This window comes from Notolepis coatsorum, assembly GCF_963971535.1.
Source record: "Notolepis coatsorum genome assembly, chromosome: 18".
Taxonomy (NCBI): Eukaryota; Metazoa; Chordata; class Actinopteri; order Aulopiformes; family Paralepididae; genus Notolepis; species Notolepis coatsorum.
This window is the reverse complement of record NC_140182.1, coordinates 59,057,561-59,069,854: the sequence shown is the minus strand read 5'-3', so window position 1 is coordinate 59,069,854 and position 12,294 is coordinate 59,057,561. Positions and strand designations below refer to the sequence as shown.

The 12,294-nt window shown below is 43.9% G+C and overlaps 1 protein-coding gene across 1 annotated transcript in view; it reads left to right on the top strand.

The window, feature by feature from the left end:
- The first annotated feature begins 244 nt into the window (after positions 1-244).
- ttc38 (tetratricopeptide repeat domain 38) overlaps positions 245-12,294 on the top strand; it is a 59,915-nt gene continuing 47,865 nt past the window's right edge. The window contains exons 1-4 of the mRNA XM_084334279.1: positions 245-394; positions 790-867; positions 1,694-1,775; positions 3,619-3,790. Coding sequence (XP_084190405.1) covers positions 365-394; positions 790-867; positions 1,694-1,775; positions 3,619-3,790 — 362 coding nt within the window. The 5' untranslated portion in view covers positions 245-364. The remainder of the gene's footprint in view (positions 395-789; positions 868-1,693; positions 1,776-3,618; positions 3,791-12,294) is intronic.

Here is a 12,294-nt window from a genome sequence, read left to right as displayed (position 1 = left end):
TATTATTATTATTATTATTATTATTATTATTATTATTATTATTATTATTATTATTATCATCATAATACAAAAACATAATTCGTATTGTTTGTTTATTGTAATGACTCGTTCACTGTTTTAAAAGCTATATCCGCTTTTATTTTGAAAAGAAAATCCGGACCGGAAGTTTTGTTGTTGAACTGCCTCCAGTCCAGTCCAACTTATTCCAGCTGAGGAACTTCTGTCAGTGTCGAGAGGAGTGAGGACCGAAGAAAAGAGCTCACGTTCAAACGGGTTGGAATCACAAGAGACATCACTGGTAGCAGGCAAAGTTAATAAACGTCCACGTCAAGAGAAAAGTGTACAACGTGAAAGAAGAAACCTGATGATTGCTTCCAGTTTTAGAGACTGCAAGGTGAGAGGCTAATCGTCCAGGCTTGCTTAATTATGTATGTTTAGTAATACATCATAATAATAATGAAAAGTAGAAACCGAAACTGTGCAATATGTTGCACAAGACCAGTACAAAAGTATGTTGACCTTTTGACTAACTTTAGCCAACTCCGCTCCGGTTTAATGAACCGTTAAATTGGTTACGGCCAGACCACAAGGTGTTTATGAATATTTATAACATTGTTATACCAGCGCATGCATAGTATTGCATGGGGCTACCTGGTACATTATTATGAAACACATTTGCCCTCCCTGAAAGGATTACCACCAAGATTATCTTCGACTTCGACCGTTACGATACAGATACAGTAGGAGGACGATTTGCATGTTGCACCGATAATATCTCTGTTCCTGCAGGCATGGAGGGCGGAAGGTCTCCAGCTGTCCACCAGCAGCAATGAAGCCTGCAAAATGTATGATGCCATACTCACCCAGGTAATCTCTACCCCCCCCCCCCCCACACACACACACACACGCACGCACACACATACACGCACGCACACAGAGGTAAGGCTTGGTGTGGAAGAAGTCAAGGACCCTTTATTTATCCACAGCCTATACAGTATATCATGATACTATGTGGTTGATGTTAATCTCATGTAACTGTATGGTAATCTGTGGGGCGGCTTTGGCTCAGGGGTAGAGCGGGTCGTCCAATGATTGAAGGGTTGGTGGTTCGAATCCTGCTCAAGCCCATGTCCATCCCATTGCCGTTGTGTCCTTGGGCAAGACACTTAACCTACTTGCCTCGTATGAATGTGTATGCATGTGAATGAATGTTGGTGGTGGTCGGAGGGGCCGTAGGCGATGATTATTCGCCACGCTTCCGTGAGTCTGCCTCAGGGCAGCTCTGGCTGCAATTGTAGCTTACCACCACCGGTATTACTGTGTATGAACGAATAATGGACTCTGTGAAGCGCTATATAAATCCAAGTCATTATTATTATTATTATTATTATTATTATTATTATTATTATTATTATTATTATTATTATTATTAATCTAAAGTGTGACATAAAACCAAAACTGCCATTTTTAAATGACACATTTGTGAGACACAACATAATTGTGTATCATGATATCACACTATCATGAATTCATTACGATATGATCCCAATGCGATGAATTACCATGTTGTACACAGCCCTACACACAGACAAGACATATTACTCACGCTTGTTGAAATCTATAATCTATCTATCATCTATAATCATTGAGCATGATGAATCTAAGCTACTTTTCCGTTTTGTTTGGCTCCCAGTATGTGACCTGGCGTAATAATGAGTCATTGGGAGGCATTGAAGGATGCATGTCTGCTATCAAGACTGCTGATCCAGAGTTTGGTATGTACAGCATCACAGTAGCGGTTCAACGACCCCCACATTTATAAATCAATTGATACATATTGGAATATTGAATAATATTGAATATTTTATTATATATTTTGTATCTTGTCATCAATATTACCCCTTTGTAATACGCATTAGATTTACTGTGGGTGTTTCAGTTGTAATTAGGTCAGGTCAGTTTTAATTTGAAGTTGCAGTAGGCAACTTTGGAGAGTGAGTTTAGCTGCCCAGCAGAAATAGAGCGAGCTCTGCATCACTTTTCAAGCCCATGCACGGGCAACACAGGTTTTCCACAGACTCCCAGAGGCACCAGCAGCTTGAAGCTGAATACAAAAAACGATAATACAATATTTGTGATCCCGGGAACGGGGGCAGGCCAAAACATCTGATTGGTTATTGATGTAGGGAGCTGTTGTTTTTGGCCAAGCAGATGTTATTCCTGGTCAAAAAGTACATACATAGTGCAACACCACCTGCTGATCAGAGGCTGGGAAATATTGTATTATTTATTTAGAAAAATTCTGCTTAAAGCTGGAGGTGCCTCTGGGAGTCTGTGGAAAACCTTTGTTGTGCGTGTATGAGCTTGAAAAGTGATGCAGAGCTTGCTCTATTTCTGCTGGGCAGGGAAACTCACTGACTATTTTCTCCAAAGTTGCCTACTGCAGCTTTAATTTGCAGGTGTGTCTCACCATGGACCAATCGGGAATTAGCTCCACCCATTTCCAGGTGTGTGTCATTGCGGACCAGTCAGGAATCCGCTCCATTACCTTCCTTTATAAAAAGGCAACTTGTTATGTAATCAATCGCATCTGTAAGTAAGTCTGTGAGTCTGTAATTCTGTGACAGATTTATCTCGAAAAGTAATAGCTGCATTGCTATGGAATTTGCTGTGTATACCCATGACCACAGAAGAACCCCATTTTTGTGACCCCATGATGCTTCCTCTAGCACCACCATCAGGCCAACATCTTCAAATAAGCGCATCCCCTGACCTATTTGTCGTACAGTCACAAATTCTGTTGAGAACTTTCATTACCCCTAGTGGATGACACCTATTGTGATGCCATGACCATTCCTCGCACCACCATCAGGCCAAACTCTCAATTTTTTAAGCGTATAACCTGCCCTCTTAGTCGTACAGTCACAATGGGAGAAATCTGTTGCTTTTGGTGAATATGTCACCTTTCCTCTAGTGCCACATATTGATGTGTGAGATGTGTGGCTGTTGAGACTGGCAATATTGCCAACGCTTGTTTAATTTCAGTGAAAGTAACTGCAAAGTAGGGAGGGATAGGGAGGGAAGGTGGTGGGAGGGGGGGTGGAGGGAGAAGGGGTGGAAGGTGGGAGGGAGGAAGGGGGTGGAGGGTGGGTGGGAGAGCGGGAGGATTGGGTGGAGGGTGGGTGGGTGTTGTGGGAAGGAGGGAGGGGATGGCTGAAAACCTTTTCTATGACTATTATTGTATTGTGTATTCTTTGTACTGTATGACTGTTTTGTAACTATTTGTTTACTGTCAAGGACTACAGATGGAAATGAGCTTCTTGCTAAATCTGGTGCACTCGCCTCCTTGTTAATCACAAATGAATGCACACTGTCCCTTTCTTAAACTAAACTAGTGTAAGCAGACATTACAGATGTAACCCCCCCAGTCACCAGCTCACACGGCTCACATGCCCTCCTGTCAGTGAAGGGTATCGCACCTGTTCGATTACCTGCTCCAGACTATCCTGCTATCTATGGTTCAACTCACCGGGCGGGTGGCATTCATTGTTCCAGGTTGACGTCTCACAGATAGCAGGAGAGATAACACATTCTTCTTCTGTCTCTGCTCCGCTACAGTAATGGGCCATGTGATCAGCACGGGGCTGGAGCTGGTGGGAACAGGAAGCTCTGTCCGTCTGAACAAGCGTCTGGCCAGCGCTGTGAGGACAACAGTGGAGCTGGCCACCACCCAGGAGATCACCCCCAGAGAGCAGCTTCATGTCAGGGCTATGGAGCTCTTCTCCAGGGGGTGAGCTTAGGACATTTTATGCAATATCCTCCTGGCCTGGATGTTTTTAGGGAAAGTGAGGGAATTGCATTAAATCTCTGGAGAAGTTATTAAAGGTGCTATATTATAACATTGTATGTAGACAATAATAAAATAGAAAATTAAATTATAATAATACATCCAGAAGAAAGGTGCTGAATAAAAGTATTGGTTTCCCCCCCAGAATGATTGATTAACCTGTTAAGCCCTAGCCATATTTTCAGAAAATTCACCTAAAAGTACATACCCAAGTAAATGGAAGATTGCTCCACTTTTACAAGGTCCATTTGCATGTTCTTGGTATCTAGGGACATCTATGGACCTCAGAGAATGTATTCCCAGTGTCAGAAATATTGTGTCTGTTTGTTATTATGCTTGAGTAAATTGTAATGAATCAAAGGAGAATATCAATTATTATAATATTTTTTTCCATCTTTGACGGTGAATAACACCATGCTGACAATGACCAAAAGCTAAACGATGCCACTGAGCTCATTCAGCTACTTCTTGAGATCAAGTATAGTAATAATCTAAGCAAATTAACAAATGTCAGATCATTTACAGGTTTACAGGTTTTTGTAGATAGTAGATACAGTATGGAATTTTGCCAACCGGACACATAAATGGCTTTATAGGGTCAAGTGATACATAATTGTTAAGGCCTCTAATACCAGTGTTAAATCTGGATGTAGTACGCCCAGGCGCCTAAATATTAAAGGCAACCAACTTGTGTCTAACCACGCCCAACTTGCGTCTAGCCACGCCCCCGCGGCGACGCGGCAGCAGCAGAGCGGAGCGTAGCGGCAGAGCGGAGCTCATTATATGCCAGTAACCGCCCCTTATTCAGTATCCAGAAATAGCTCAATTGGCAAAGCTGCATGGCTGTGGATCCTACGGCTCGTTGCTGGCTAGTTCGATTCCCTTCAATTTTTTTTTTTTTTTTTTTAACGTGCATTCGCATTCTTTCGCCGTTAAGTTTAGGCATAACTTTAAGCATTGTTTCAGAGTTGGTTAAGGTTAGGCATTGTTTCGGAGTTGCTTAAGGTTAGAAGGGTTAAGTTTAGGCGCTGTTAAGGAGCTGGTTAAGGTTAGAGTTTGACTTAGAGAATGGCAATATTTTTTAACGTGCATTCATTTCGCCGGTTAAGTTTAGGCATTGTTTCGGAGTTGGTTAAGGTTAGGCATTGTTTCGGAGTTGCTTAAGGTTAGAAGGGTTAAGTTTAGGCGCTGTTAAGGAGCTGGTTAAGGTTAGAGTTTGACTTAGAGAATGGCAATAGACAGCCTATTTCCGCGCTGCAGCGCGAGGCAATAGACAGCCTATTTCCGCACTGCCGCTCTCTCGCGCTGCCGTGGTCACATGGGCGTATTGGCCAATCAGAGAAACGCTAAACACAAGTTGGTTGCCTAAAATATTCACGCACCCCAGGCGCCCGGTAGAGTGTCAATGCTTGTACAATTATTTTTTAAATAAATGTAATTATTATAATAATTTTTTACTTCTGTTGTTGACGGCTGGTATGAGCTGGGTAGTGTAGTTTTATGAAATGTAGACGTCCATCGAAAGCCCTGGGTCTCCTCTTTCTTTTGACTACAACGATTGCATGAGTGCTTCCTGTTCTCGGATATAAATCCTCCGATTTCCGATGCAATGCGCAGATATCTTTTATAAGCTCATATTTAGCTAATAACACTTCAAATCATTGCTAAACAAACGTAGTGCTGAAAATATACACTTTGACTGCTGTTTTGATAGGGTTAGGGTCTTTACTTTTGGCTACATTTGAAAAACAAACACAACATCACTTAACACTTTCGCGGCCACTGGGATGAGTCTAATTAATCTCAAGAGGACCGGGATATGTAAACAGACGTGGGGCTGTTTGTAGAGCTAAATCTATACTTTATAGTATTGCTATCTGTCCATTCTCATTGTGAATTGAGACCATAAACCGTCCCTTCAAAATGGCTTAAAGAAAAAAAAATTCATCAATACGTTCTCATTTTATAGCGCCGTGAATATAAGCATTATACCGGATTTGGTCTAGTATATTTCCTGGAAGCCGAGATAATGGGCTAATAGCTAATAACGTTAAATCCAATGGCATTTCGGTTATAGATACGCTCCAGTTAAAACTCAAACTGCATATGATCGGCACAATCCTCACGCATGTATGCATGAAAGGGGGGGGCGGGGGACGTCGTTTCTGATTATTGATTACCAATAACCGCGTTAGCCTCATTAGCCTCATAGGCCGAACGCCTGGATGGCTATCAAAACAAGGTCGGGATGTACTTTACGCGAAAAAGATCTTACCGTGGTCCGGTGGGATCCCCCCGAGCATTTCCCCGTTATCGATCGCTATCTGGTAGATCGATATGTCCATTGGCTGATGATAAATCCCCTTATTGCATGGTGAAATCTGCGATGCAAAACGTAATCCAAGCTACAGGCTACAGATCCAGAATCGAGCTAACATAAAACTCCATTGAAAGTTAAAAAAAATAGTCCACCGTTCGGCCACAGGGAACACTGCATTATCGCTATAGCGCCCCTAAGAGGATCTGGCCGGTATTGCACCTCTCAAATTCAAAGAGTAGGGTATATCTGCAGTGCCTCTCTGCAACCTTGAATAGGTTATTAAAATGGAATAAAAGCAATAACAACTTGCCACAGATTTATCCATGCTTCTGTCCACAACGGGTGGAATCGAAACACGGATATATACGTTGTTCGTCCCCATTGTGTTAATATGGACTGTATAGATATATTTGTGCAACGTTAAATTAATCTCGGCCCGGTACCGCCTGAGAAAAAAACGCGACTCAATCCGGTAAGCTTTGGCGCAACTGTCGTCATTACCTGGAAGTAACTGTACTTATAGTTGATTTCATTCACTGTCTTTGCTGCCCTCTACTGGGCGCCTGGTGGTACTACATCCAGATTTAACACTGGCATTTAAAAGAGGAGATCTGTGGCTTTTACAAGAGGTATTACATGACCATAATAGAGCCATTTATAGGCCTGGGCCCTTATTTATCAACAATGCTTAGAAAGTGTTCTATTTTCGTTCTTAACACATTGGGCACCAATAACGTCGTACAACGTGTTTCAAGGTCATGCAAATTCTGCCAAACCACGGCGTACGACATTATTGATATCATATTTCATTTTTTCGCCATATTATTATATTATTCATAATTCCCTCACCCAGCCTCGGCTGATACAGTGGGAGCCTGCACAACTCTGTAACGCTTCAATACTGCTGCCTGGTGGATGATCGGGCGAGTTACAACCAGAAATGGATCTCTGGTGATCTCCGTGCATCTGGGAAATGCGTCCGGCACTCACATATTGTTGCGGGACTCTAGACACACATCCGTATATATGGATCGCTGCCATAACTCAATAATCGATATGATTTGGGCGTTTATTATTATTATACAAACCGGAAATGGATCTAGTAGATCGCGGTCAAATAAGTGGGATCTTTTTCCTCCAGTCTCATCGGCGAACGGTAAGAGGACAGTAACGTTACTTTCAGTGTGTTTGTTTATTATTATCAATGCAAACTGCTCTGATCAATATATCACCCATACTATATAAAGCATTTACTGACGATCACGGAATTATAAACGACCCCCCCCCCCGTTCATCCGCGCATGATGAGTCATAACGTTTAGAATCATGTACAGTTGAAACATTTTATATAGCGTGTATCGGCAACAAACGGCAGTTGATAATCTATATATGCGTTTATGCCTATAACTCACGTTCTAGGAATTACTGCAGAAAACGATAAAAACATATTTATATTCTAGACAGTATTTTCGTATGAATCTATGAATGAAAAAGTATAACGTTCCTACATCCTGAACGATAGATAATCGATGTTGAATGGGCCATAGTAATGTCAATTTAGCAATACAATTTAAAAAGTTATAGCCCTGCAAAGAAGGTGAACATCTCCATAGGCTTAGAGTGGTGGCAGAGAGTGGTATGAGATGGTCAAACTCTGTGGCAGTTAATGTGTTAAGCACAGAATTTAGAATGTGTGTACATACAGAAAAATCGGGATTTATCACACGGTTCTACGCACACTCCGTGTTGATAAATACCATCTGTTCTATGCTCCGCGCTCGTGCACGATTTTAAGTATTTGCATATAGAACCGCCCATAATTAACCATATACGGTAATGAAACACCCCCATGAAATGTGGAAAAGTGGACTAAGCCGAGCAAAGCGTGTTATGGGAGACAGGCTGACAGACATGTACACGTACGGTGATGTCGGATATGATATCTATTAACTTCCTAAAGACCATTGCTGCCTGGGCAGCGCAAACACTAATAAAGACCGCTAACCACGTAAGGGATAATGTATAGCTACGAGGTCATTGTCGCAAAATAATTGACCGACACGGAGTTTAAAATACCGAGCCGTTGTTCTGTGGCTCTGTCAGCCCAAATAAAGTGATTATTATTATCGCGGGCAGCCCGGCAGGTGTGTCTGATTGGCTGCACTGAAACAGCGTGTGTCAGTGGGGCTTGATTACTCCAGCTGCGAAAAATAATAATCACTGGTGGTTATCGAAAAATAATTCACCGCTGTCGGGGGCTATTGACCATGAATGAATGAATGAATGAATGACCTTTATTTATATAGCACCCTTCACAACACGAATGCACAGGGTGCTTTACACTACAGCTTAATATAAAAACACAATAAAAACAAAATCAGAAATAGACAACAACAAACCGCAGTTAAAAACAGTGAAACCAGATAGAAAAAGTAGAATAAAAGAATTTGGATAAAATGAGTCACTAATTAAAACAAAAACTATAGAACAGTGAGGACAAGAAAAAAAAGTGCCTATGCATGACCAAAAGCCTGTCTGAACAAATGCGTTTTTAATTGTTTTTTAAAAGAGTTCTCAGAGGGGGCAATTCGCAGGTCCAGGGGGAGAGCATTCCAGAGCCTTGGTGCTGTCACATGGAAGGCTCGATCACCCCTTGTTTTAAGCCTGGACCTGGGGACCACCAGGAGGTGCTGATCGGCAGATCTGAGTGACGGGTGTTGGTGTAGGGATGGATGAGTTCAGTGATGTAGATGGGGGCCTGACCGTGAAGTGCTCTGAAAGTGAAAGTGAGGACTTTGAAGTGAATTCTATAGTGTACCGGGAGCCAGTGCAGGGATACCAGAATGGGAGTGATGTGGCATGATTTTTTTGACCTTGTGAGTAGCCTGGCTGCAGCATTTTGGACCATTTGTAATTTATCTGTGGATGATTTGGTGAGACAGGTGAAAAGTGAGTTGCAGTAGTCAAGCCTAGAGGAAATAAAAGCATGCACGGACAGTTCTAGTTCAGAGTGAGATATGATGGTGCGTAGTTTTGCAATGTTTCTGAGGTGAAAGAAGCAGGTGCGTGTGAGTGTTTTGACATGTTTGTCTAGGTTCATGGCCTGGTCGAAGACAACACCCAGGTTTCTCAGGTGGGGACGTATGTTGTCTTTAAGGGACCCCAAGTGAGTGGCCACTCTAGCTGCAGTCTTTTCAGCTGCTACGATCAGCACCTCCGTTTTTTTTGCGTTTAACTGGAGGAAGTTACTTCCCATCCAGCTCTCAATGCCGAGCAGGCACTCCTGGAGAAGGCTGAGTTTCTCCAAGTTGTCGGGTTTAAAAGAGCAGAGTAGTTGTATGTCGTCTGCGTAGCAGTGGTATTTAATGCCGGTGAATTTATTGATGAGGAGGCCTAGGGGAAGCATGTAGATGGCAAAAAGGAGTGGTCCTAGCACCGATCCCTGTGGTACCCCACATGAGAGGGGGGTGGGGTCAGATTTAAAAGGACCCACAGCCACGAGAACGTTCTCTCCTTTAGATAAGAGGCAAACCAGTTTAGGGCGCTCCCAGAGATGCCCACCCACTCCCTGAGCCTGTCCAAAAGGATGTTGTGGTTGACCGTGTCAGACATCAGGAGATCATTGGATACTCTGAGAAGGGCAGATTCAGTGGAGTGGAGTTTGCGGAAGCCAGATTGGAATTTGTCACAGATGTCATTTTGCGACATGTGGGTGGTGAGCTGGTTGGCTACAACCTTTTCTAACACCTTAGATGCAAAAGGCAGCTTGGAGATGGGTCTGAAATTGTTATGGATGGTGGGGTCTAGGTTGGGCTTTTTAAGGAGTGGCTGTACGACTGCCTCCTTAAAATAGATTGCGACAGAACCAGAGGCTAGGGATGAGTTTATGATAGTGACTAGACTGGGGCCAACAGAGCAGAAAACTTCCTTAAACATGGATGTAGGAAGGATGTCTAGGGGGCTTGAGGAGGTCTTCATGGAGGTGACTAAGATGGTGAGATCATCCAGAGAGACAGGTGAGAAATCGCTCAGGGATGCTTGAGTGGTGGGATGGAGGGGAAGGGGGGATAGTGAAGGAGTGATGTTTGCCATTATGTTTGCAACCTTGGTGACAAAAAATTGAAGAAAGCGGTTACAGTCCTCATTTGACAGCACTGGTGTAGGGGGTGGGGGGGGGGGCTGACAAGTGTGTTAATGGTTTTAAATAATACTCTGGGATTGTGCTTGTTGGATGAGATTAAATTACTGAAATAGATAGCCCTGGCGGACTTTACTGAGTTATTAAACTCAGCCCTCAGCTCTTTGAGGTATAAACGATGAACTTCTAAATGAGAGGTTTTCCAGTCATCACAAGCAAGCATTTCGGCGAATGTGAAAACGCCATGTAATAATGTTATATATCGTATAGCTTACGCTCTGTGCTCTTAGTGGAACATATCCATATCCAGTCTAATACTGAATACATTTCTTCACACACCCATCCGCCTGGCCACACCCCCATCCGCTCCTCTACATAAGGGATATGGCCATACTAACAGCTCCTTCCTTATTTTCACCACCGACAAGTGTCTGTATGCACCACTTGAGTTTAGTGCCGAAATAGTTGGAAAGGAGCTACGTTGAAGAGAAGGAGCTGCGTTGACATATCTTTGTTTTCTCTCTCACTATTTTCGAGGAAATACAGCGATAATGTCTTCGCCACCGGAGTGTCTAGAAGATGATGATCATTCTGACTTCCACCGGCGCTTCGTATTAGGGGCTCGCGTCGCTGAGCAATCCCCGCCGGCATTACCTCCGGCTCTGCAGTTGGACACTTTGCTTGGGAGGCGCTCGGCCGTGTGAGGGCTGACGGCCTCTCTGGGGCGGGTGATGTTTTTGCGACGCGGGCGCCAGGTGTGTCGGTTGTGGGGGGAACAACTACACAGCTTACCAAGGCCGGCTCCAGGCTGGTATCCTTTTTCGCTGCCACTTAGTGGCGTGGAGGGGGTTCTGGTTTGATGCCCACGTTAACATTAGCTCCTCCTCAAGTAAGAGCTTTGTTTTCCTGGGACCGTGATTCCGAATCTGCGGTTCAATTCCCCGGGTCTCTGGACAAACGGATACCCACTGTCGCCGTGCTGGTCCCGATTTTCAAGATGAAAATCACCCGGTGCGAGGGAGGTGAGCTTGGTGTTTCATTATGAGAATATCTCCATGCTCAAGTCGGCTATAGTCCGTGTGGGACTTGTTGCTGGCACTGCTGTGTCTGGTAAACACCGTTCTGAAGAGGGACGTGTGTTGCCTTTTTTCCCTTCTTTTCTTCGGATGAGAAGAGGAAAAGACAGTGGCTGTCTGAAGTGTTGGCCTGTATTGCTTTTCTCACGTTGTGCAGTTTTCAGTGGTAGCCGCTTAGCTTGCTTCTGCGTGAGCTAGTGGCTAGCGATAGCCGGGTTGAGCTAACTGTTAGCCAGTTAGCTGTTAGCTACGACGTTAGCTACCGGTTTCGCTCGGCTGGGAACGTTAGCTTGATGCTATCAGTTAGCCTAGGGTTAGCTGTTAGCTTGTGCTACGACCATTGGCGTAGCCGTGAGAATAGCAGGCCCTGGCACTCTGACTACGACATCATCTTTGACAGAAGATGTAGTTGGGCCTGCACCATGACCGGCTGCAGGAGGGGGGCGTCTTGCCGGAGCGAGGCTCCGGCCATAGCTTCTTTTTGCCCCGCCAGCGAGAGGCCTTCGTCAACGTGGAGACCAACCTGTGTTGCAGTCTTTCGCCCTGCGTTCCTTGGTGCAGGTAAGATGTCCATTGGACATTACCCCACTCTTCCTTCCTTCCCCTCCCGAATGTTTTGTTAATAACGATGTCTTTGTCTACAAAACATATGTTACTTCACTACATTTGGAGATACGACATGTGCTGTGTGTGAATTGTCTTGGTCGCTTTGTATAGCTTGGGTAGCGTTGGCCAAGGCTTGTGCCTTTCTCTCTACCTAGGAACAGCGTTGTTTTTTACGTGAGTAAAAATGAACTGGGTTTTTGTTGTATGATGAGAAGTTGTGTGTGTTCATGTAACGTTAGACAACGTGGCTGAGCCCACAACTGGCTGGGTTACCCTACAATACTGTGCATAGTGGCATGTGATCGAG